General features: G+C 42.3%; 1 protein-coding gene across 2 annotated transcripts in view; it reads right to left on the reverse strand.

Annotated features, from left to right (window-relative positions):
- The window catches only part of ARHGAP10 (Rho GTPase activating protein 10), a 340,748-nt gene that overhangs the window by 257,430 nt on the left and 56,682 nt on the right, over nt 1-26,636 (reverse strand). For both annotated transcript variants that reach the window (XM_028125305.2, XM_028125304.2), the window contains exons 2-3: nt 724-819; nt 588-649 (exon numbers count right to left, since the gene is read on the reverse strand). In XM_028125305.2, the coding sequence (XP_027981106.2) occupies nt 588-649; nt 724-819 (158 nt within the window). The remainder of the gene's footprint in view (nt 1-587; nt 650-723; nt 820-26,636) is intronic.

Raw genomic sequence — 26,636 nt, forward strand, 5'->3', positions numbered from 1 at the left:
TACGTTAAGTTTTTCTGCCTTCATATTCTGGGTACGTTAATGTTCTGTCTGAGACTCAATTTAAAGGAAAGTGCTCCGCTGCTGACAAAAATCTAGAAAGCACTGCTATAGTCCAACCACTATTTTATGGATAAAGAAACGGGGCCCTGGTCTAGAGGTCAGGCAACTTGTCCAAGATCTTACTGCAGTCAGCACCACTGTGAAACTAGAAATCCAGGCTCCTGAAACCTCAAACCCCCCTGAAATCCCTCCAGGGCTCTTTCCACTACCAAGCGTTACTTCATCTGCAGATAAATGTATCAAAACTTTTACCAGAGGGGCGCCTGGATGGCTCAGTCAACTTGATTTCAGCTCAGGTCATGATCGCAGGGTCCTGGGACTGAGCCCCGCATCGTCATCGTGGAGCATCGGGCTCCACACTCTGCAGGGAGTCTGTTTCCCCCTCTGCCCCGCCCCCCGCTCTCTCTCTCAAATAAATAAAATCTTAAAGAAGAAAAAAGAAAAAAAAACTTCTACCAGAACCAGCTTCTAAACCCAGATTTTCCCTGCTTAAAGGTGAATATACTAGTTTACATCCCACAACTCACCATAATTTCTCTCTGTTCTTCCAGATTCTTCAAAAAATTAGAAAATTCGCGTAAGGAAGCATCTACAAAGAGAAAGTTATGATTATTTGGTGGCCAAAGCAAAGGAAGGCAAACCATAAACCTCACCTTTACATACCTATGCAGCGTTCATCATCAGTCTCTGCATCACCGATAAATTCAAATTTAAAGTCTCTGAGTGAATGTGCAAACTTCCGCTGGGCTGCTGAAAGACCTAGGAAGAAAAATTTAATGGTTACCTGGGGCTTTAAGTCCAGGTTTAGAAGAAATGTATTCCTCCTAAGGTCGCCAGTGCTGTAGAGCTCTCCACCCAATCTACGAGGAGGCACAACCCAACTCCTTTGCCAAGGGGCCCATTGTCCTCAACCTGGCACACTCTGGGATGCTTCTGTCTTCGCTTCTACACTCTAGCACAGAACAGGTGCTGAAGAAATGTTTACTCCCTCCCTAGCCTCAGAGATGTGACTGCTCCACATTGTTCCCATTCTCCAAAGCGCTTTCCCTGTCTCTGAGCACTCAGGTCAGAACTCGTCCAATTCAAAAGTTCACGCTATGATTAGGAACACACACACCTGATGGCTTCTCCCAGGGCTGGATGAGAACTGGCTGGATGCCAAGGTTTCAAATCTAAAAGTATCAAAGCTCAAAGTCAGCCAGTCAGAAGCCCTTAACTGACTGGCAAACTCCAGCCAGATAGAAACCCAGATGGATCAAAGAGTTTTCATAGAAGACAGAAGCATGGAGGTAACTAAAGGCCAAGCTTAAATGGTAGAAAGAATTTATTCTACAAAAGACCTATAGGTTCTCTTTTTTTTTTAACTGGGGATTAATAGAAAATAGTAGAAAATTACATTGCAGTTTCATTTACCATAACCAAGATATAGAAGCAGCCTTACTATCTATCAATAAATGAGTGGATAAAGAAGATGTGGTTTATATATACAATGGACTATTACTCAGCCATAAAAAGGAATGAAATCTTGCCATTTGCAACAACATAGAGGGAACCAGAGGGCATTATGTTAAGTGAAATAAGTCAGAGAAAGACAAATACCACACTAATTCATTTATATGTGGAAAATAAAAAACAAATCAAACAAAAAGCAAAACAGAAAAAGACTCATAGATACAGAGAACAAACTGATTGGTCACCCAAAGAGGGGGTGATGAATGAAATAGTGAAGGGAACTGAGAGGTGCAATCTTCCAATTATAAAATAAATAAGACACAAGTATAGCATAAAGAATATAGTCAATAATATTGTAATAACTTTGTACGGTGACAGATGGTAAGTAGACTTACTGTAGCAATCATATCATAATGTATATAAATATTGAATCACTATGTTGATACTAATACAATTATTCCTCAATAAAAAAATTAATGAGAAGTACATACAAATATAGAAAGGAAAATAACTTAACAATGGAAAATCCTACTTCTAAAATAGGGTAACATTTGTTTTATGGGCCATGGGCCATGCTAGGTGATTTTTTTTTATCTCATTCAATACTCATATATAAAATAAAGATTATCTTCATTTTACAATGGGGTGCTGAAGCTCAGAGATGTGAAAGAATTTACACGAAGTTGCACAGTTACTACAACAGTAAAGGCTTGATTCTATTCCAGCGCTATCTGCACAAAGCCATGCCCTGACCAGGATACAATCCTGCCACTGGTCTAAAGCACTTTATAAGAAGCTGCTCACTGACTCCTGTAGTCCTTATACTTCCTGTCTCAGTACCGTGAATACTGAGATTGTGTTGAAGTTTCATGTCAAGCAAATTGAAAAGTTGAAAAAAAAATAAAATGCAATCCCTAACTGCTGGTCAGAGTACTCATGCAAACAATAAATATCAACAAGAAAGGGAAGTCAACAATGTTAAAAAACTGAGGGCTGTTTTTAATGAGATAGTAGAAGCAATTTTCTCTTTTTTATTTTAGTCATTGACTAAACAAGGAATGAAAGCAAAAGATTCTTATTTTTACATTAGAAGATGCTACTTGATTTTTTTTTCTTTTGCCAACTCTTTATATCCAATCATTAAGTACAAAGGCTCCCCAATGACCTCCTGGACAAGCTGCTTTCTCTCACTTCTCAAACTTTCTAGTCACGCTCATCAGCTCTTTCAGCTACTGTCACGCCTTGGTTTTGTTTCTTAATTTTTCTCTTAAAGGACAGTATTTTTTATTTTTTTTAAGATTTTATTCATTTATTTGTCAGAGAGAGAGCACAGGCAGAGGGAGAAGCAGGCTCCCCGCTGAGCAGGGAGCCCAATGCAGATGCGCAACTCGATCCCAGGACCCCGGGATCACGACCTGAGCCGAAGGCAGACGCTCAACCGACTGAGCCACCCAGGCGTCCCAGAGGACTGTATTTTTTAGAACAATTTTAGATTCCCAGCAACATTGGGCAGAAGGCACAAAGACCCGCTGCCCACACACATGCATAACTTCCCCTATTATCAACATCCCCTTGCTATCATGGTTTTTGAAATTTCATTCTTCCTCTAACTCATGTTTAGCTTGCTCTTCTCAAATCCTTTTTCTCATTAAAATAAAGAAGAGAGTGAAAGACATAAATGTGAAAGGCTAGATCACAACACTTTTAGAGGATAATACAGGATTGTAATTTCTTACCGTTGGCGTATGGAACAAAAGAACACACCGGAACGTAAATTGTGAGGGACTACAAACATGGTGACAATTCTCCACCCCTCCTTGTAGGCACCTCTCTTTGATGGGACTCTGCAGCTCCTCCAGCAACTGGGGGAGTCTATCCTCCCACCCCTTAAATCTAGCTGGTCTTATGGCCCACAGGATGTAGTGAAAGTGACACTGTGCTAATTGAGAGCCTCCATCTCACGACACTCTGTACACCTCTGCTCAACTCTCTTGGAACACTCTGCCTTCCATGTGAACAAGCCCCAGCTAGCTTGCTGGTTGGTTAAAGACTTGTGGTCCAGTCCTCCCATTTACTGGCCCATCGGTCAGACAGCCAACCCACAGAAGCAGAGCTTTCCTGCCCTCCATGCAGGAGCTAATGCAGACAAGCGGGGTCTAGACTGAAATAAATGTCTGCTGTTTAACCCACTAGGTTTGGGGATGATTTGCTACAAAGCAATAGATAAATTAATATAGAAAATTAATGGAATTTGACTGTGTTAAACTTTAAAAATTTTTAAGACATAAAAAGAGTGAAGATAAGCACATACCCAGGAGGCACAAATAACAGCTATAAGTCGAGGCAGAAATTCCAGTAAAAAATTGAACAAAACACTTAAATAGGCCCTTCACAAAAGGAACTAAAAAAAAATCTAAATGGCCTATAACCACATGAAAAAGGTGGTCAAATTCATTAGTGGTAATAAGTGAAAATGAAAATCTCAACATACCTCAATACATTCACCACACTGGGAAAAATTAGTCTGGCAAGCCCAGGTGTTTGTGTAATTCTGTATGTGGAGCAATAGAAATCCTCATATACTGCTGGTTAAGAGGAAAAATTGGGATACTTACTTTTTACTTACTTTGGCATTTTCTAGTAAATTTGATGATATCCTACAACCCAGAAATTGTCCTTCTAAGTAAATTCCCAAAATAAACTCTAAACACATGTGCACTTGTAAACATGTACTAAAAAATCCATAACAGAACAATCACAAAAATAGCCAAACACTATTGGTACTGGAAAAACCAATACCAATCAATCATAGAACTGAAAATTATATTACATTCATACACTATAGGGTAAAAATAACTATAAATTCACATGTCAACACAGATGAATCTCACAACTTGGACAGAAAGAAGCAAGTCACACACACAAAATACACACAGTATGGTTCTCTCATACCAAGTTCAAAACAAGCTACACTATATTTTGGGTTGCATATATAGGTCACAAAATTAAAGAAAAGCAAGTGAATCGTTACCTCAAAAGTCACAGAGTGTTTGCCACTGGGGGCTGAGGACAGCAAGGCAGACAGAAAATGAAAGGGATTAAAGGTATTTTAGTTCATAACCTAGTGGTGAGTCTGTAGATACTTGCTTTATGGTTCCTGTTTACCATGTACATTTGTTTTGTATGCCTCTGTATTTTGGCCATAAATTCACAACTAAAAAATAAAATTTTTTAAGCCACAGAAGAGTAGTAACTTAGTTTCTATTGTAATCCAAGCAAACATCTAATTATTCTCTAAGGTTCAGCCACACTGGTGTGCTCTTGGTCACACATGCCACACTCATGCCAGTCTGACACCCTAAACCCACTGCTCCCTCCACCTGAAACACTCCTTCCCCACCCCCACCGGGCGGGCTCCTTCTTAATCCTGATGGCCCAGCCCATACAATCCTCTCCTCCCTATCCCCCTCTCCAAGACAGGGTCCCCAGCAGTCCCAAATCCCTCTCTATACTATTGCTTCTTTATTTTTCTTCATAGCACTGACCACCTGGAACTACCTCATTTAGTCAAAACTTACCCGGGGTCATCTACCTTCCCACTCTACAGTACCCTGTCAGTCTTGCGCAACAACTGACGATCTTGTGCTTCACTGTACCCCTGAAACAGGAACAACAGGATTTTCCTTTTGCATTTCATGAACCTATTTCCAGATATTACTAGTGTGTGGGTTTCTCATTTTGAATAACTTTATGTTATTCCATTTTGTTAATGTATATTTACTTATATAGTATACATACTTTATATAAATATTCATATAATATAGAAACACTGGCATAAATTATATACTTTTCCCCTCTGGAGCTGTTTCCTGTGGTATTTTATCCAAATCACCAGGTCAAAGTATACTTGAAAGACCATGTTTCCTCTGGCCAGGGCAGGATGCTCCCTAGAAAGTTAAAACTTAAAGGCATCCGTTTTGTTAACATTTTATAATACCTAATTTCATTTTAGTTTAAAATGTTTATAATAGCAGATTAAATTTGGGTTCATTTGCACAGCTAATAGGATATATTTCTCCCAACGTAAATAGCATGCTTTTCTCTCTTATTAAGTGCTAAGTATCATAGTCACATTAACACTTTATTTTACAATAAATCGTTTTTCCTTTCTGTTGACTTCCTTCTGGTGTTATTAGAGTTCATTATGCAAAATTTTTATTGTTTAAAAATTCGACCACCCCAAACTCCATTCCTTTTAAGAATCACAAATTTATCCCATTTCCATCATTTTATACATTTTAAATTTATTTTATTCTCCCATGTAATTTATACTTTCATAGATATCTTCAGCCTTTTCAAACATAACATAAAAATCATAAGACAGTTCACCATATTTAGTACAGTCCATCAAACAAGCACAAAGATGCTCTGTGCAAAGGATAATGTTTCCTCTTTCCAATATCGCTGCACATGAATCTCAACCAGTCTTTAGTTCTCAAGTTACAAAAGCTGGCAACATTCCTCTACTGGGGGGAAGACGGTGAGGGGGCCCCTGGATGGGAATACCATTACTGAGTGCCTACTCTATGCTAACTGACTTACAAATACTACTTCACTTACTCCTTATAATCAACCTGGAGGGTAGATGTTAGGGTCACCTTATTTTACAAATGGGTTAAGTTCAGAGATAGATTAGTGACTTGATCAAGGGCACAGACCTCGCACAGACCTCTTCAGACTGCTAGTAGTAAGTGCTGGAGGCAAAGGATCAACTGTCTAGTCTCTCAAGTGTCTACCAATGTCCTTTCCATTAATTACATCATTCTGACTTTCAGAAGACAGAGCATTATTCCCTTGCCAGGATCTCGCCCAGTTATCTGAATGGCTCTAGCGAAGATTTCTAACTAAAGGGAAAATTCACATACAGGTGGGTCTGTGCCCACATTCTCTCCTGCCAACTAATTCCTGACCACTGTGAATGAAGTACCTTCAAGGTGCACCCAAAAAAGCACAGCTAACGTGAAAGAATTCATGTGATTTGCACTCTTTCAAATGAACTTGCCCCATCAGAGTCACCCAGACTACAACTTGTAGGTCTTCAATCTGCAAACGGAAGAAAGCACCGGCAACAGAACTCTTCTTAGGGTTAAGAGCCGTGTGAGAGATGAGTTAGTTCTATTGGAGACCTGGTGGGTTTGAGACGTAGGGCACCACGTGGAGAGATGCAATCACGGTTTAAATCCAGGTTCAGAGAGCCTCCAGACACTGGCTCAAATTGCCACAGCTCACCCCTGCTGATTTTACAGGTGAGAAAATTATCTTTTTGCGAATCCCTACCCATTAACAGTTATCAGGACCATGAACTCTGAGTCATATACGGGCACTTGGAAGGAGGTGAATGGGAAGCCTCTCTGTTCAGGTTGTTCTAGTTTTCCTGCACTTCAAGGCAGCGCTCTGCAGGCGGGGTAACCGCTAAGTGACAGTGATAAAGGTCTGGCGATAAAGGTTGTGACTACCGTCTCCAGCAACTTCCCACACCATCAAGCAGAGCACGAATGGGGCCGCTTGAGGAAACGCGGCAGGTTCTATACATCTGGGCTTGAGAAGAAGAATGAAAGAGCAAATAAATGTGCCTTTCTTACTCATTAAATTTGAAATACAAGACTTTGCATACACCATACTGGGTTCTAAAGCCTTTTTTTCAAATAGGCAAAGTGCACCTGGACATTCACATTCCTTTACATGTAGAGACCAAAGGAACCAGTTTATCAAATATGCAAACATTCTGCCACTGGAAGCTCTGCCACCCGTTCTGCACAACAAAACAGGCACCAAAATTCTTCAACATTTTATTTAGACAGGAACAGGGTCCAGACTCTAAGAACTTAGTATCTTTCATGCCAGATTCATGCCAAGGAAATAATGCTGGTGTTAATCCAACTTAACTTGGCAATGAAACAAAATTCCTCTAGGCCTCTACCTGGCTTCATATTTTCCTTCATGTTTTCCGGACTCACACAACTGGCAGCGGCACTATATCCAAGAACAGCATTATGGCCTCTCTGTACGAGTCAAATAAGAAAGTAAGTAACTCACTGTGTAGATTTTTTAAATGATGCAAACATCTCATGAGCCCAAAATGCATTACTGGGCCAGTCGAGGCCTGAAGGCCAAATCACAGGCCGTTCTAGGAACAGCTCACAGGCCAGCCCCATCTCTGGAACTGTTACATGAAGGCGTTCCTGGCCCTAACTCTCCAATTCCAGCCCAACTGCAGTGTGCGTAGAGTAAGGTCTTCTTAATCATAGAAAAAGCAGCTTCTATAATCGCTAGAATATTCTAGACCTGAACTGAAAAATCTATGGGGCAGAGGAAAATAAGATGAGTCCACAGAGATGCATATGCCTCGGAACAAATGTGTAAATCCAGAGTAGAAGACCCAAGACGCAACATGGCACTTAACAGACAACCAGACTCTGTTAACCAAAATAATTATGAACAACACTTAAGAAGGGAGTGATCTGAGCCCTGCAGAGAACCTCATAGGCAGGTCCAAACTGGCAACCACCACAAAACCTTTGCTACATCTTATTCCAAATTTTAACTGTCCCTCACACATTCAGCAAATGCGAAGAGGCTATGCAGGCTAGGTTCTGTGTACAGAGAGAACCCCTGCCACTACAGGCTATCAGATGAGCAGGGCTAGCCGGCCAGCTCTCAAACTGTCTTTGGCCACAGGTTCAGCTGTTCGAAGAAAATCTTATCTACAGTGAGAACAGAAAAATTAGCAGACACTTATGTATTCATTTTCTACTGCTGCTGTAACTCATCACCACAAATTTAGTGGCTTAAAACAAAACAAATTTATTCTTACAGTCCTCAAGGTCAGAAGGCCCAAATCAGTCTCACTGGGATGCATTCCTTCAGGTGGCTCCAAGGGAAAATCCGTTTCTTTGCCTTCTCCAGGTTCCAGAGGATGCCCAAATTCCTTGGCCCAGAGCCCCCGGCCCCCAATCACATCACTCTGACCTGCACTTCCATCACACATCTTCTCTCTTTTAAGGATTACTGTGATTACAACGGGCCCACCATCCTAACCCAGGATAATCTCGACACCTCAAGGCCTTTAACTTAATCCCATCTCCAAAGTTCCTGTTGCCAAGTAAAATAACATATTCACAGGTTCCAGGAAGAGAAAGGGACCTCTCTGGAGGGCCATTATTCTGCCAACCATACCTTATAATGTCAGGTACTCTCCTAACCACTTTACATTTATTAACTGCTTTGTATCCCAACCACTCTAAGAGACAGGAACTATTATTATGCCCACTTTACAGACAAGAAAACTGAGTCACACAGAGGTTAAGCAACTTGCCCAAGATGATACAACTAGTAAGTAGTAGAACCAAGAGATAATCAAAGCTGCTCAGGTGGAGGTAAGATAAAGATCCCGTTCAACTGGTCCCCATCTCCCACAAAGGGCTCCCCGATGAGAGCGCACCCTGCAGAAAACCCAATCTGAAAATCACCGACAGAGTCTCTCACCTTCACTATATAGTTGGGAAATGAAAGCACAACTTTGAACAACTAGTTCAATTTCACACACCTAGTTCAAGGAGAGCACTATCTAGAATCCAAGTTTTAGTATAGAATCCTAGTTTGAGGATAACCTGGTGGTGCACCTGTTACAGAGGAATACTTGGTCCAGCAGTTGGACAGTATGCCCCAGAGAAAGACCGCAAAGGTGGAGTGCAAGCACGCACACACGGGGAAGGGGGTCAAGGTGAAGTGCTCAAGTATGAAAGAGAATATCGAGGCCAACACACTCCCAAGCTCCACCTCCTCTGATTATAATTCATAGAGCATAAGAATGGCTGAGGGGCCGACAAACATTATAATGACAGCGCTGCATGCTGATATTTGGACAGCTTGACACTTCCAGGGAAGTACCTAGATCTGAGCATCAAAAACCGACTGTCTCATAGACTTATTTATTTGGCCATCCCTTTCATTACAATTTTAATCTGAATCTCTCAAACCCTCCAGTTACCATTGCCCCCCCTACTCACTACAGTCTTCTACTCATCTGCCTCACATATGTAAAATATCTGCATGGCCCCTGGAGGCATTGGGATCCAAAGTCCTGGCCTAAATTAAAGAACTCTAGCGGGGAACGTCATCTTAGAGACAATCTAGACTAATGATCCTATTTTACAGATGAGGAACCAAAGGCACAGTATACCAGAGGCAGTGTGGTTTATGTAAAGGAGACAGGCAGAGCTGGCTTGAAATATTGGCTCTGGGCAAGACACATAGTATGTATCAGATTTCTCATCTGTAAACTGAAAATACCCAGAATGTCCCATCTAATGAACATGTGACCTCTCACTTTCCCTTCTAGAGCAATATGCTTGCGCCAGAGCCTTCACTTCCCACACTGGCAGGTTTTGTGGCACATAACCCTACCCAAACTTCACGAGGGCGAAATGAATAGGGATAGAAAGATGACCTAAGAACAGGCCCCACAGGCCAGCCAGAGACACAGACACATGGCAGGTGGATATACGGAATGAAAGAAATGAAGTAAAGGCCACAAAATGCTAAACAACTGGTGGGTCTACGAAAGGATACACGGATGTTCATTAATCTATCCTTGCAACTCTTGTAGTAGATATTCATAAAACAAAATAATTAGCACAAAAGAATAAAATGATCACAATTTATTAAAATGAAAGAAACAAGAACACCCACATATCCCTGAATCAATGAACCATTCTGTTGTCCTTCGTCCCATCTACCCTCATCTCATTCCTATACTTCCAGGAACCCAAGCAGCCCAAATTCCAGTGTTCCTTTCTCAGCATCTCAATCCTTACTCTACGCATCCACATTCTACTCATGTTGTGTATTTATCCAAATATTTGCCAGCCAGTGTTCTAGACACAGAGGATTCTGCAACAAATACATCACACCAACTGGGGTGAGAATGGGTGACAGGCCAAGGCAAGACGGGGGAGAAGATAATAAGACGTAAATTACATAGTATGTTGGGAGCAGGTAAGTGGAAAATTACTTTCTCCATGGCACTTAGGAAAGGTTAGGGAAATGGGAATGCCTGGGGAGAGGCTGGAAGATCTGAGTGGATGGTACAGAAGAGATGGCACCAAAGCAAAGACTTGAATGATGCAAGGAGCAAGCCACACCGATAACTGCCTTTCCAGACAGAGGGGACAGTCATGCACAGACCTGCTGCAGGACAGCAAAAGACTAGTATGGCTGGGACGCCTGGATGGCTCGTTGGTTAAGCTTCTGACTTCAGCTCAGGTCATGATCCCAGAGTCTTGGGATCAAGTCCCGCATCGGGCTCCTTGCTCAGCGCGGAGCCTGCTTCTCACTCTGCCTGCTCTACCTGCCACTCCCCCTGCTTGTGCGTGTGCTCTCTCTCTCTCTCTCTGACAAATAAATAAAATCTTTAAAAAAAAAAAAAAAGGCTGGTATGGCTGAAGCCAACTGAGGGAGGGACAGAGAAAGCAATAGGCAAGAAGGGCAACGATCATGGGGGTCAGTTAAGAAAGGACTTGAGCTTCTATTATGAGTAAGATGGGGAGCTTCTGGAAGGTTCTGAGCACAGGAGGGTCACGATTGAACATTCAGCAGCTCACTCTGGCTGCTGTGCTGAGAACAGACTGAAGGTAGACAAGAGGGGCAGCAGGAAAACAAGTTAGGAGGCTACTGCTGAGAGATGACAGTTCCTCTTTAAAGAATTTCTGGAAACTGTGCCAAAAACTGGTAAGACTCTGGGATCTCAACCTAGTGAGTTGAGGGGTCTAACATGCAAAAACTTCCCCAAGGATAGCAATCCCTTTGAAACATCTTGGCTTCAAAGCCAAGAAAGCCTGCTTTATAGGTGCTTAAAATTAGTAAAGTGTTCTTGTTCCTCTGTTTATGGGTTCTTTTGTGCAACACCCCCACCCCAATTCATATATTAGAGTCCTAACCCTCAGGATCTCAGAACGCCACCTTATTTGGAGAGAGGGTCTTTATAGGTATAATCAAGTTAAAGCTGATCATTAGAGTAGGCTCTCAACCAGTATGACTGGGGTCCTTATAAAAAGGGGAAATTTGGACACAGACACAAAGAGAAGACAAGGTGGAGAGACAGAAGAAGATGGCCATCTACAAGCTAAAGAAAGTGGCCTGGAACAGAAGCTTCCCTCACAGCCCCCAGAAAGAACCAGCCCTGCGGACACCTCAGTTCCGGACTTCCAGCCTCCAGGGCCAGGAGACAATAAATGTCTGTTACATAAGCCACCCAGTCTGTGGTACTTTGGTATGGCAGCCCTAGCCCTAATACATAAGATTTTTTTTTCCCTTTTTTAGAAAAATAAGGTAACCTTGGGGTTAAAAGTAATATAGGCATAAGAACGCTATTGGTAAGTACAGATCAGGGATTTAAGCTCTGTGGCAAAACAATATTATTCAAACATTCTGGTTACAGAATATAGTAAGCCTGTAAACAAAGTGGTTTCCAAAATGTCCTAAGAGAGGGGAGACAAAAAGAAAAACAAAACCACATACAGGGGATAATGTCAAGACAAGCTACCATGTTAACCACAGTATATGCTTAAGGCCCAAAGTAAATAGGAGTAGGGCCTTTGGTGTCAGGTGTTCATCTGGCTAATGAACATGAGTGTTCCCGCTTCCCTGCCACCAAAGCATCACCATGTCACAGCACAAAAGAGATACTTAGTTGCCAGCCAAAGCTAAATGTTACTATGTAGCTCTCATTTCTCTCAAATGCTTTATTTTTTTTAAGACTTTATTTATTTGAGAGAGAGAAAGCCAGAGACAGAGCAAGAGCAGAGGGGGAGGGAGAAGCAAACTCCCTGCTGAACAGGGAGCGTGATGCATGACTGGACCCCAGAACCGCAGGATCATGACCTGAGCCGAAGGCAGATGCTTAACCAACTGAGCCACCCAGGCTTCCCCGTCTCTCAAATGCTTTAATCATTTGTTTCCTTTAAAATAATTTTTCTTAAGTAAAACAAGACTCACTGTGAGGGGGAACTAAAACCTCTTCTTTTGTGTCCCAAGATAAACCAGGATCAGAAGAGCTAAAGGCAATGTCCCAAGAAATGCCCCATGACTTCCATCATTCACTCAGCGCAGCCCAACGTGTCATCCAAACACCAAGATGTGATGGTTGTCCTAGGGAGCCGTGACCTCCGTCGGAGATCGCCATGATGTCACATATCGAATACACACTGAGGGGTCCAGATTACACACTGCACAAGAGTTCCATGGGAGACAAACTCAAAAAAAAAAAAAAATGTGAAAGTCATCAGGAAAGCACAGCATGGAATGGGTGGCTTGAAAAGGGTCCAAAAAAGTGAGTTAACGTTTATATCGCTATAAACCACAGAGGAGACATTCCAGGCAGTAGGAACAAAATGAGGGGAATCCTCCAGATGGGAATGAGAAAGACTATCTACACTGCACAACCTATATAAATTAGGGCCTTTTGAATACAAGAAATAAAGACTCAGATAATGACAATACAAGAGCAAAGAACCCAGGAAAAGAAAGTAAACAACATGTCCCGACAGAGAGCTCGCAGCATAGCCTGCCATGGGATCTCCTCTCTGGGTTGCTGCCATTAACACAACTTGTCTTCTGTTTACTTTTTTCTCTCTCTCATTTTCTTTGAAGTGGAGCTCTTAACTGCTTTTTCCCTTATTTCCCCCAATTAAAATTCTCAAGAGAATCAAACAGGTCCGGCTCATTTTCCCCCCCCACCACTGAAGGCCATGACAGAAGTAGCTGTCTAGTGTCCCACGAAGCAAGTCAGCCAGCTCAGGGAGACTAGAGGAGGGAGGTCATGTGGTCCTCAGAGACCCTTCCTCAGTAGCGGCTGTGAGCAAAGCCATTTTTCCTTATAGGAGCTGTGAAGTAGTTAGCAAATGCCAAGAGTGACAACTTGGGTACAAAGCCAAAGAGGACAAAATACATCCTTTAAAGGTCAAAATTATTTCTGAAGATTTTACTACGTTAACCATAAAATTCCACAAAATGCCCCTAAAGGCAGAAACCAGTCCATCTGAAAAACTGCAGTAGGCAGGGCAGGAGTCTATGAGATGGGCCATTTTAACCTAAGGAATTATGTTCGACCTAAAGCAGTTTTTTGGGGTTTTTTTAAGATTTTATTTGTTTATTTGACAGAGAGAAAGAGATAGCGAGAGCAGGAACACAAGCAGGGGGAGTGGGAGAGGGAGAAGCAGGCTTCCCGCTGAGCAGGGAGCCCAATGCGGGGCTCAATCCCAGGACCCTGGGATCATGACCTGAGCCGAAGGCAGCCGCTTAACGACTGAGCCACCCAGGCGCCCTGACCTAAAGCAGTTTTAACACTCCTAATGGACTAGAAAATGGGTTCAAGTCCAGTGTTTCCAAATGGTTTAAATGTGTGCAACAACCATCTAATAGTTACGTAGCACCTCCTACATGCTGGTCACTCTAAGGAAGTACTTTGCATGTATTAGCTCATTTAATCCGCACTATGCTCAGTTAGGTATGCTTTTTTGCCCTGTATTTTACAGACAAGCACCAGAAGACACAAACGCGTCACACTGAGTTAGATGGTGAAGCAAAGATTTGAACCCTGGAGCCAGATTTCCACCTAAATGGTCACAATACACCACCCTCCCCACAGAGAAAACTGAGCAGGCCACGGATGGGCCACAAGATCCTTTCCTTACGATGCCCTTATAAAATGTATGTCAATCATCAAAATGTCTTGATTTTGTTGGAGCTTTCGAGGAGAGGTCAAGATTTTTTTTTCAAGGTTGTGTGGGCATCTGCAAACACTGTGTGGAGGACAAGCTGGCCTTCGCACCTGTGGTCACGGGCCGGGCCCGCGGGAGCCATTGGGGGACCCGCACCGTTCCTGGAAGGTGAACGGCTTTAGCCTCTTTGGGCTCTACAAGTCAGACTCTGACCACATTCAAGGCATGAACACTGAGGAGCTCTGCGACCAGTGGGGAGGCAAGGACTGGGAGCTCCTGGACTGGGTCCTGCAAGCTGGGCTGGAAGTGGAGCTGCTCCGACTACAGAATTTCTAGCAACAGCACTGCAAGCAAGCAACGTGGGGCACAGGCCGCTGGAAAGGCTCCCACACGGAAGGGCCTCGAAGATAAGGCGATCCCTCCCAGCCCCTGGCTGCAGTCCTGTAGTGGTAGCTGGAGGCTGGGCCCTGAGCCTGGTCCCAGGAAGTACCCAGCAGGGCTTATCACAGGGGCACAGCCACCCCCTGTGCCTGGCCCACCCAGGCCACTGCCCCCTTCATGCCCCTCCCCGGAGAGACAGCCTTCATAGCTGGCTGGGGCCCAGGCTTGGTCTCCACACTCTGTGAAATGATTTCTGTGAAATTTTGCCATGGTAATAACATTGCTTTCGGGATTTCCAAGAGTTCGGTCTTTAATTCAGAATGAAATGAAATTTTTTTTTTAGTTCTGGGGGAATAAAAATGTTTGTGGACAATCCCTAGGAAAGGAAAGTTGGCCAAGAAGAAGGGCAGGGCAAGAAAGCTATGCAGAGGAACCGCAGCCGACAGGAAAAAGGAAAGAGCAACTGGAAGAGCCGTGCTTAGAAAACGAGTACCAGCCAGGCAGTCAAGTCTGTGAGGTCTGCTTCTTGGTGTCACGCTTCCTGAAGAACAAGATCCACATACACCAGGACCCCAGACAACAGGGTCCACGCAACCCAAGCCTCCTAGGGCAGGCAGACACCGGTCTGGGCCTCCTGAAGACTAGCCACGTTCAAAGAGGAAAGAGGTGGGGCGCCTGGGTGGCTCAGTGGGTTAAGCATCTGCCTTCAGCTCAGGTCATGATCCCAGGGTCCTGGGCTCCCTGCTCAGTGGGAAGCCTGCTTCTCCCTCTGCTTGCAGCTCCCCCTGCTATGCTCTCTCTCTCTCTCTGACAAATAAATAAAATCTTAAAAAAAAAAAAGAGGAAAGAGGGATTATATAAATAAATAAGACACATGGTCAACTTGTAAAGTCACTGAAAGCATGAGAAAAGTATAGAGATGCATACCTAACAGTTTAAAAGTCCTCCTGCCCCATCTTAACCAATGATTATTTTTATGTTCTAATTCTCTGTATTTTCAAAATATTCCTCATGTAGCATAAATTACTTTTAGAATCAGGGAAAAAAATAAGTTAAAGCCAAAACAAAACAGAAGAATGGGTGATACCTGATCATCAGGATAGACTAAGGTATAAGACAACGTGGCTGTGATGGTGAATTTTATCTGTGAACTTGACTGGGCCACAGGACGCCTGGATATCACATGAAATATTATTTCTAGGTGTGGCTGGGAGGCATTTCCAGAAGACACTAGCATTTCAATTGGCAGACTGAGCAAAGCAGATGGCTTTCCCCAATGTGGATGGACATCATCCAACCACTAATAAACATACATAAAAAACAAATCCAAATTCACTAGTCATCAAAGATAATTTAAATCGCTCTTCAACTGATGGCCAATATGATTTTAGTGAAATTCAGTATTTGCAAGCATATAGGTAAATAACCTTTCATATACCGGTAGGGGAGAAGAAAATGAATCTGGAACTGCTGCTCACTCTTCCTCCTCTCTTCCTCCCCCTAAAAGAGGGAAGAAGGCAAACAACCTGCCATGGCAGCTGACCCATTTCTACCTATTAAAAAAAAGATAATATGTGTGCAACATTTCCAGAGAAAACGCTCGGCCAGCCAGCACTACAGTTAACAGCTGAGGTCCCAACCTCTGAAAATGTGACATCCTTTACAAAGTAAGGTTAGTTGTCCCTCAGAAAAGCCTCGTCACAAAGCTCTCTGGCCTGTAACACAGCACAGTGATTGAGATCACAGGTTCTGGACCATGTCACATGTACTGGGGCTCACACACTGGTGTCCCGGGGGACCAGCTGAGTGGTCCTGAGCAGGTGACACCCCTCCCAAGCTCCGGTTTCTTCACCAACCGCTTGGGAAGAATACTGGTTTTATATAACAAAATGTCATAAAGGAAAATGATGAATCAAAAGATTACTAAGTTATCCTGTAGGGTTGATAGAATGGCGGAACCAGTTTTTTTTAAAAGGGGAAGTCAAGAGAGGAAGCCAAGGTAAGGTGAGGAAACAACTGCATTTTAGGTATTTCACAAAGTAGTGGATGAACTAAACAGAAATTCTGAAAGGAGCTCAAGATAAAGGTCAAGTCCAGAGAGTCTCATTGTCAATTATGTGCAGAAAGGTAATTGAAGTGAATTTTCCTTGTTAGAAGGAAAAAGCAGAGGAAATCTGTAGAAGAAAATAAAGAAGAGAACCATGAAGGGACACTCACAATGGAGCAAGGGGCGGGGGGGCGGGGCGCGGAGAAGACGACAAGACAGAGAAAAGACAGAGCCAAAACGAGGCACGAGGGGTGTGCAGAATCAGAGAGGACACAAAACTGACGATGCTCAAAAGTGCCAAATGTTTTGCAAGGCTGGGGATTTGGCAAGTAGTTCTCTGACAAATCATCCTGATTCCTCCCTTTCCCTTAAGCCTCTACACATCCAACTCTACATCCAAAATATCCTATGGATCTGCTCACTTTCTCTGTCTCAACTGTTAACACGTTCAATCCTGTTAACACAGCCCTCACCAGTCTCTCTGCTGCCCCTCATTCCCCTACGTAGCAGCAAAAGCAAACTGAAAATATAAATGGGATTTCCTTACTCCCCACCTTAAGTCTTCAACATCATTCTGTTGTATTTAGGATAAAACCCAAACTCCTCACCAAAGGTCTAAAATACCCTGAGTGATTTAGTCTCTGCTCAGCCCTCCAGCCTCATTCAACCCCTAAGCTCACCCAACTCCAGCTTCATCAGCCTCCCACCTATTCCTTGGGGGAATGGAGGAGGAATGCCAAATTCTCTCCTTTCTTGGGGTCTTCGAACATGCCCAGCCTTCCGTCTGGAATGCTCTTCTCCTACCTCCTCCAAAACTCAAGTGCAACCTACATTCGAATCCCCCAGGACTCCCCCAAGCTCAATGGGTTTACCCCTGCCTGCTTTTATAACCGGGCTCCACAGTTATGAGACATCCATATATACAGCAGATGCATGTGGTCGTACTATTTGCAATCCATGGTTCCTAATTTCAAATGGTTTTTATTCCAAATCAGTAGATAACCAAAAAGGAAACACTAAAATGTATAAGAAATTAAAAAGTAGAATAAAATAAAATGTGTAAGAAATAATCAGCTATTGACTGAAGATCCACATGCCCCTAAAGCCTATTTTCCAGTTAAGTTTTTTATTACTATCACTCTAAATTTAATTACATTATTGGTTCACCCTTCCCCAACCAAAACTACACACACACACAAGCAAAAGATGGGTAAAGACCTTCATGAACACTTCTGGCCCATTAATAATATCCAGGCTCCAGGACACTTAGCAAGAGATCAGCTAACATCCTTTATTCACCAAGCTATGTTATAGAAAGTAAACTTGCCACAGGGCCAGTTAGCACAGAAGGAAAGAAAAAGTTGAATTAGAGATGGAAAGCTTCCAAAAGGAAATATTGGATTTCATTTTCCACAAACTGATAAAGCAAAGACATAATTATTAAAAATTATGAAATTATAACCTAGAAACCCAGCACTGGACCATGACTTCATAATTCCAGGAAGAAGGTTACAGGTACATGGGAGTTCATTATTCCATTTGCCCAACTTTTTTCAAAGTTAATTTTTTTTGTATTTTCTCACCTTTAATCTTTATTTCCTTGATTGCAAGTATTTCTGTGGTGCAAATGGCCATTAATGGACTGTCTTTATTTTCTCTACCCCAACTAGTTTGATCCATAATTTTGTTTTAAATATTTTCCCTCTTAATTGTGTGACCTCTTTTGGATTATGATTTTGAATTTTGTATCTTCTTAAGTAGTCAGATTTTCCCCATTATTTTGAAGAAGCTTCTTCCATCATTTTCACGATTAAAAAGCACCCACCCTTTTACATCTCAGAACATTTTAGAAGAAAATTAAACTGAGTATTTCCAATTGTCCTAAACCTTATTTTTTAAAATCTTAATTCTGGCATCTCTGAGTTATTCTGTTACTTTGTCTCTTTCTGTACCACATTTTAAACCACGGTCTCACGTCATGCTTTTTACTTAATACAACCAATCAACTCTATTATTTTTCTCTTTTAGAACTTTATCTATCATTTCAGAATTATCCCTAAAAGCAATAAGCATCTACTATCATGCAGAGTGTGTTTTATAAAATTTACCCCTCATCCTTAGACTCATACCACAAAGGTAAATATTATGTCTTCATTTTATAGACAGAGGTGTGTGGGGAAACAGAGAAGTAAAATAGGTCACACAGTAAAACCGGAAGTAAGCCCAGGTCACTCAGGTTCCCAACTCATGACCTCTTCATTCCTAAACTCTGGTAGAATTACTTGCTTGCACACTAGGCAGCACTGGGCTACGGGGGTTTAACTGACATACCAAATTAGTGTAGCACTGCCTCACCTTTCCAAATCTACCAGAGGCCTGGAAACCTGAGAGCCACATGGCTAAGAACTAGGTGACAAAGGAAGGTTTGTGGTGCCTGCAGGCAATGTTACTCAAGGGCCAGCCCCTGAACGGTTAGTCACAGGGTCCCCGAGACACAAGGAATTTGGACAAAATGTAAATTAACTGAGCACACCTGTCTAGTTTGGCTGACACTATTTTACAGCAAGAATTCTTTTTTTTCCAAAGATTTTATTTATTTATTTGACAGAGAGAGAGAGAGAGAGAGAGAGAGAGAGAGAGAGAGAGCATGAGCAGGGGGAGGGGCAGAGAGAGAAGCAGACTGCCCGTTGAGCAGGGAGCGGATGCGGGCTCAATCCCAGGGCCCTGAGAGCATGTCCTGAGTGAAAGGCAGCCGCTTAACTGACTGAGCCACCCAGGCGCCCCTACAGCAAGATTTCTTGATAAAGGATGTCAACTTATCGTAATCAACAGTCTGCAGACTAGCATAGGTCTACAGGCTTCACTTTGAGTGGCACTGACCTACAGTAGCATTTTTCAAAGTACCCAGAGCAGAATTTTTCAGTGCACCATCTGTGATTTAGTGGGTGATAAAATCAGTACATTGAGCCACACCATCATTTTGTAATAGTAGAGAAAGAAAATAGAGTCCTCTGGTATAGGGAGTTGAAGACAGGTAGGGGCATTACTATAATTTGGTACAAAAACACTTTTGAACAAAACTGGTAATTCTTGTAAGATAAATATAAAGGATTCATTGGGTGGAAGTATAAATTGTATAAGTGAATATACATTTCCCCTCGTTTAGTGGAAAATATTGTGTATGTACAAAATTTATAGGTTTCTTTTAAGTGTACTGAGCTGGATTGGGATGGCTCTTGGATTAGCAATTTGTATTAGCACAAGATTTACCAGGTTTATTATCCCCTCTGAAAGCAATACCATATAAGTAAGATCATTAATTCTAACTTCCAGATTACTCTTTTGCTTTGGTTTCTAAGAACTTTTTTTTTTTTAAGAGAGAGTGCATGAGCAGGGGGAGAGGCAGAGGGAGAAAGAGAGAGAATCTCAAGCAGGCTCCACACTCAGTGCAAAGCCCGATCCCACAACCCCAAGATCATGACCTTGAGCCGAAACCAAGAGTCAGTGCCCAACAAATTGAGCCACCCCGGTGCCACCTAAGAACTAGCTTTTTAAAAATTGAAGAGATGCTGATAAATGGAGGTTAGAGATATCCAACTTTTATATATCACATTCATACTGCCATACAGCTAAGGAGAAGCCCCCCAAACTCTAGAAATTAGGTACTTGGAGCCATCCCTGAGAAGGAGAAACAGATTCCCAGAGATAATATGGAAACGGCAATAGAGTATAGCGATTTAGGAGCTTCCACTCCTTATAGCCAGCTGGCCATAGACTGACTTTCCAGGCTCCTGGGGCATTCAAGTCTGGATCCCTGACACACATGGTTTCTAACATGGGTAATGGTTCCATAAGACAGACACTGTGCTTCCCACTCCACAAATAAGGGAACAGACACAGAAAGGGTAAGTGAAGACTCAAGTTCAGAAATGTCCCCTTTCCACATATGGTATTATACAGAGCATACAAAACAGTTATTTTTTTTTTTACAAGCTTGCTTTTATGTTTTTATTTTTTAGGGTTTTTTTGTTTTTTTAAATAACATTTCCAGCATGAGTAAGGAAGCTTGGGGGCACTGCATTTAGTTTGGACTACATTTTAAAGGAATGCTGGTGAAATTGAATATCCAAGAACAGTTATCAGGATGGTGAGGATTCCAAAAACCCTACCAATTAAAACAAAATCTTGGGAAGGTTTCTGAATTTTGAGGGACATTAATTAGACCAGTTCTTAGATTCACCCCACATGGTCTTAACGGACTGATCCAAAAGCCAATATAGGTGGAAGCTAAAGGGAGCAGATTTGGTTTAAAGTAAAGCAGAACTTGCTAACTGTAATACAATGGGCTGTCTCACTGGGCGGGCAATTATGAGACATCACTACTATTTGTATGGTAGGGAGATCTTGCTGAGGGTGGGACTTCAGAGTAGTGGTCCAAAAAGGTCCTGCCCCATGTGAACATTATTTTATTCTAAGCCAATCAACAGCTGGTGAATTACTGGCACTAATACTTTCTTACCTTTACAGCATATAGCGCAAGTACATACATAATGGATTAAATAAGACAGGTTTAAAAATTTAACCATCAGGGGCGCCTGGGTGGCTCAGTCGTTAACCGTCTGCCTTCGGCTCAGGTCATGATCCCAGGGTCCTGGGATCAAGCCCCGCAACAGGCTCCCTGCTCTGCGGGAACCCTGCTTCTCCCTCTCCCGCTCCCCCTGCTTGTGTTCCCTCTCTCGCTGTGTCTCTGTCAAATAAATAAATAAAATCTTTAAAAAAAAAAAAAATTAACCACCATACCGTATAGGATGTTTATGAAACTTGACTCCAAGGGATGCCTGAGTGGCTCAGTCAGTTAAGCATCTGCCTTCAACTCAAGTCATGATCCCAGGATTCTGGAATCAAATCCCGCATCGGGTTCCTCGCTTAGCGGAAGCCCACTTCTCCCTCTGCCTGCCACTCCCCACCCCAACCCCACCGGCTTGTGCATGCGCTCTCTCCTCCTCTGACAAATAAATAAAATCTTAAAAAAAAAAAAAAGAAAAGAAACTTGACTCCATATTTTAAGCAGCTGATTTTTCTTTTTCTTTTTTATTGTTATGTTAATCACCATACATTACATCATTAGTTTGTGATGTAATGTTCCATGATTCATTGTTTGTGCATAACACCCAGTGCTCCACGCAGAACGTGCCCTCTTTAATACCCATCACCAGGCCAACCCATCCCCCTACCCCCCTCCCCTCTAAAACCCTCAGTTTGTTTTTCAGAGTCCATCGTCTCTCATGGTTCGTCTCCCCCTCCGATTTATACCCCTTCATTTTAAGCAGCTGATTTTAGCATACGGATTGCCTATGCTAAAGTTTTACCATGAGTGATGGGAAAAGCTCTCCAAAGCCCAATGTTAAATTCCTCTCTTCAGTGCAGCGATTCTACTTACCAGAAAGACTACGTAAGTAGGGAAGAGGGAAAAAACACCAAAGCAGAAAGAGAGAAACTTAGTACACAAGGGGGGCAAGGGAGGCAGTAGCACCCCCTCCTCAAGTCCCTTCGGTCAGTCATCATGACCCAAATGACATTAAAAAGAGCCAATGTTTAGCCCTCCTCATTGTACCTCGTTCTCACTGTGCCTCAGGGAAGGTCCCAGGGGAAGAACTAAATGCTTCCCAACTCAGATTTCCAAAGAGTTTTGGCATCAGTTCAGTTCTGACCCTATTCGCTGTAAAACCCTGGAGACTTCAAAAAAATTATAAACAACCGAATAGTTAACATCTGGGTTTCTCCATGTCTCCAATTCTGTGATACAGGAAAAAGCTTCATGGGGAAATACTGGGAGAAAGAGCTACAGTCTGTGGAGTACACAAAGATTATCTGATAAAAAGCCACAGAGAATGCTAAGCTAGGACATTAATTTGTTTGGGTAGTGCCACCAATCTTAATTATACTTTTTTACTCTCTTTGAAGTAGAATATGAATGCTGATGATAACCAGTGATAAAACTTTTTTGTAAGAAGGATCATTTTCTAAGGTCATTTGGATATTTTATAGCAAAAACAGAAGATATGTTATTTTAGGCTTTATCAAAAAATTTTAGTCTTAAAATGGGGACAAACATATGGCATGTCATTCAATCTCAGTCAATATAATTTAAAACTGATTCTTTTACTCTTGTATTCTGACAGGTTTTTCATTTGGGGTATTAATTTTTCAGTGTGTTAATGTTATAAAGCCCAGAACACTACCGCATTGCAATGTTCTCCTGTTTCCTCTTCTAGATAACTCTCTGACTAAGTTTGCTACAATAAAACAAATAGTGGATTCCTTACCAGGAGCCTAGTTCTAGTCTGAATTCTGCAATTAACTAGCAGTGGGAGCCCTAGACCAGTCACTTAACCTGACTGGGTCTCAAGTTTCCTCACCAAAAAAGTAAGAGAGCTCACTGACATGATTTGCTAAAGGTAGAAAATAAATGTTAAACTTTTTAACATTTTTAATTGCTTTTAAAAATCCAACATTTAAGGGACGCCTGAGTGGCTCAGTCATTAAGCATCTGCCTTGGGCTGAGGTAATGATCCCAGGGTCCGGGGATCGAGCCCCGCACTGGGCTCCCTGCTCAGCAGGAAGCCTGTTTCTCCCTCTCCCACTCTCCCTGCTTGTGTTTCCTCTCTCGCTGTCTCTCTCTGTCAAACAAATAAATCTTAAAAAAAAAAAAAAAGATCCAACATTTAAGAATGAAGGACAAGAGACTCAAGATAGCATAGACTCATTTCTCCCTGCTCCTTTCTACTAAGCACTATAATTCCTGGAAATAATTAAAGAACTCTGAAAACTGTTAAGAAAAAAGCAAACCAGTCTGTGACTTCAAGACTAGAAGAGCAGCACAGCAGAGGAAAGGACTCCCTCCTTTCCCTTGTCCAGAAAACCCTGGGAAAGCACACATTCCTGCCACACAAAGAAGGCAACCACTGAGACCCACTGTTTCCAGCCCCTGTCCTAACAACAGCAGGTGGACCATGTAGACTCCAAATGGAAGGAGAATCCCTCTGGAAACATGAGGCAAGTCCAACACCATCCAAAAGGGGGACCTATCTGAAGCCCCACCAACAATAAGCAACTAGGGGAACCAAGACATATGCCCAAGGACAAGTCAATGCAACAAGAACCCAGCCACACATGGCCCAAGAAGTCTCTTTGGTCCCACAGGCTTGGGACTCCCTCCTTTCTCATGTCCAGAAGACCTTGGGAAAGTCATGGGGCACCAGTAAAAAGATCTCACTTCAACAAGTGATAGAATCAAGGTGACCCTCTGTCCCACACAGGCAGTGGGGATTCCATCACACTCAGGGAAGCCCCAAGTCCCCAGGAGCCTGCATCCACCTGCCCCCCCTCCCCAGATACCCAGTGCCCCTGCCTAGGGAAACTCCTTCTGTCCCCACAGCCAGTGAGAGCAGGGGGCAATGGGAGCTCCAGCAACACCTGACCATCAAGCAAATTAAAACACCACCACAGAGGCTCTAAGAATTAACTGTCATTGGAGTCCCAGCCCTCAAATGTAGGCCAGGACTTACGTGCTAAAACCAAACAGCCTAACTGCTAAAATAAAAGATTTAAATGGGACCCTGAATATCCTAACAGAACTAGGCAAAACATATACAATCAAAATCATCCATCTGGGGCACTGGGGTGGCTCAGTCAGTTAAGCATCCAACTCTTGATTTTGGTTCAAGTCATGATCTCAGGGTTGTGAAGTCAAGCCTCAAATCACGCGCTGAATTGGGCTCTGCACTGAGTGGGGAGTCTGCTTGAGATTCTCTCCCTCTACCTGGTCCCTCCCCTCACTCACGCACTCTCGCTCTCTCTCTAAAATAAACAAATCTTTAATAAAAAAAACCATCCATTTACCAAGAACCAGGAAAACTACAGCTTGAATAAGAAAAGCCAATCAACTGATGCTATAACCCTGAGATAAATGTTGGAATTACCTGAAAGGATTTTAAAGCATAAAAGTCATAGAAGTGCTTCAACAATCAATTATAAATTATGTTGGAACAAATGAAAAAAATAGAAATTCTTGGCAATTTTATAGAAGTTCAAAAAAGAACCACACAAAAATTCTACAACTGAGAAATATAGTAACAGAAGGTAAAACTCACTTGATGGGCTCAATAATAGACTGCAGAGGACAGAGAACAGAATCAGTGAACTTGAGGAAAGAACAAGAGAATTCATTCAATCAGAACAGAGAGAAAACAGGCTGAAAAAATGAACAAAGACTCAGGGATCTATGGAAGAACAAAAGATCCAAAATTTGTATCATCAGAGTCCCAGAGAGAGTGGAGAAATGGAGTGAGGCTAAAAGTGTATTCAAAGAAACAATGGCTGAAAACTTCCCAAATTTGGTCACAAACATACAGATTTAAGAAGCTGAGCCAATTCCTGAACAGGATAAATTCAAAGATAGCCATGCCAAGGCTGGGGTCAATGGTAAAGTAACAAAACATCATAACTAAACCTTTGAAAACCGAAGACAAAATATCTTGAAATCGGCCACAGGAAAATGACAGTGTATTTCTCATCTGAAACCATGGACTCTAAAGGAAATAGATTTTTCAGTGCTGAAAGAACTGTCAACTGCAAATTCTATACCCAGCAAAAGTATTCTTCAGGAATGAATGAAAAGAATCCTTCAGAAAAGTATCCTTCAGAACAAAGGGAACTAAAAGAATATGTCACTAACAGACCTACCTTTAAAGCACAAATGACTATTAAATAAGGAATTACATATTTCAACAGAGAAGATTCACGATTGTCTATGAGAAACTTCTAACTCCAGAGTTTATAATCTAACTAGGGAGAGATGATATATACACAACAAAAATACAAATAATAATAGCAAGTATTACTGTTGAATCACAGATCTGTACCTCTGAAACAAATAATGCAATATATGTTAAGAAAAAAAAAAGAAGAAGAAGATAGCAGGAGGGGAAGAATGAAGGGGAGTAAATCGGAGGGGGAGACGAACCATGAGAGACGATGGACTCTGAAAAACAAACTGAGGGTTCTAGAGGGGAGGGGATGGGGGGACGGGTTAGCCTGGTGATGGGTATTAAAGAGGGCACGTTCTGCTTGGAGCACTGGGTGTTATGCACAAACAATGAATCATGGAACACTACCTCACAAACTAATGATGTAATGTATGGTGATTAACATAAAAATAAAAAATAATAAAAGAAAGAAAGAAAGAAAGAAAGAAAGAAAGAAAGAAAGAAAGAAAGAAAAGAAAAGAAAAAATAAATAATAGCAAGTATTGGGGCGCCTGGGTGGCTCAGTTGTTAGGCGTCTGCCTTTGGCTCGGGTCATGATCCCCAGGTCCTGGGATTGAGCCCCAAATGGGGCTCCCTGCTCAGCAGGAAGCCTGTTTCTCCCTCTCCCACTCCCCCTGTTTGTGTTTCCTCTCTCTCTGTCACTCTCTCTGTCAAATAAATAAATAAATAATCTTTTAAAAAATAATAATAGCAAGTATTGTGTAAGTGCCACAGCCAAGGGCTAACTAAGATGATTTAGAGGTAAGTGCCAATATTTTGGGCTGCCATGATCAAAGACAACTTCACAAACAAGGCCTGACTTGCACTGGCCCTTGAATAATGCACTAGATTTAAATAGGGCTGCTGAAAGGGTGTGTCCATCATGAAAATCATGCACGCAAAACTGAAGAGATGTGAAAGCAGAATGTATATTTAAGGGACAGTACAGGCAAGACCTATTCATCTGACAGGTAACAACCATCTGACCAGGGGACAAAAAAGAATCAAACACAATTCCTGGCCCTCAGTCTAACGGGAGAAATGCAGAGGGAAAGAGAAGACTGTAATCGAATATAGAAATACAACCAGAGAACAACCTGGGCAGACCTC

Source organism: Eumetopias jubatus, unplaced genomic scaffold (assembly GCF_037043125.1).
Source record: "Eumetopias jubatus isolate StellerSeaLion01/CBP00866 unplaced genomic scaffold, mEumJub1_p1.0 scaffold_2, whole genome shotgun sequence".
Classification (NCBI taxonomy): Eukaryota; Metazoa; Chordata; class Mammalia; order Carnivora; family Otariidae; genus Eumetopias; species Eumetopias jubatus.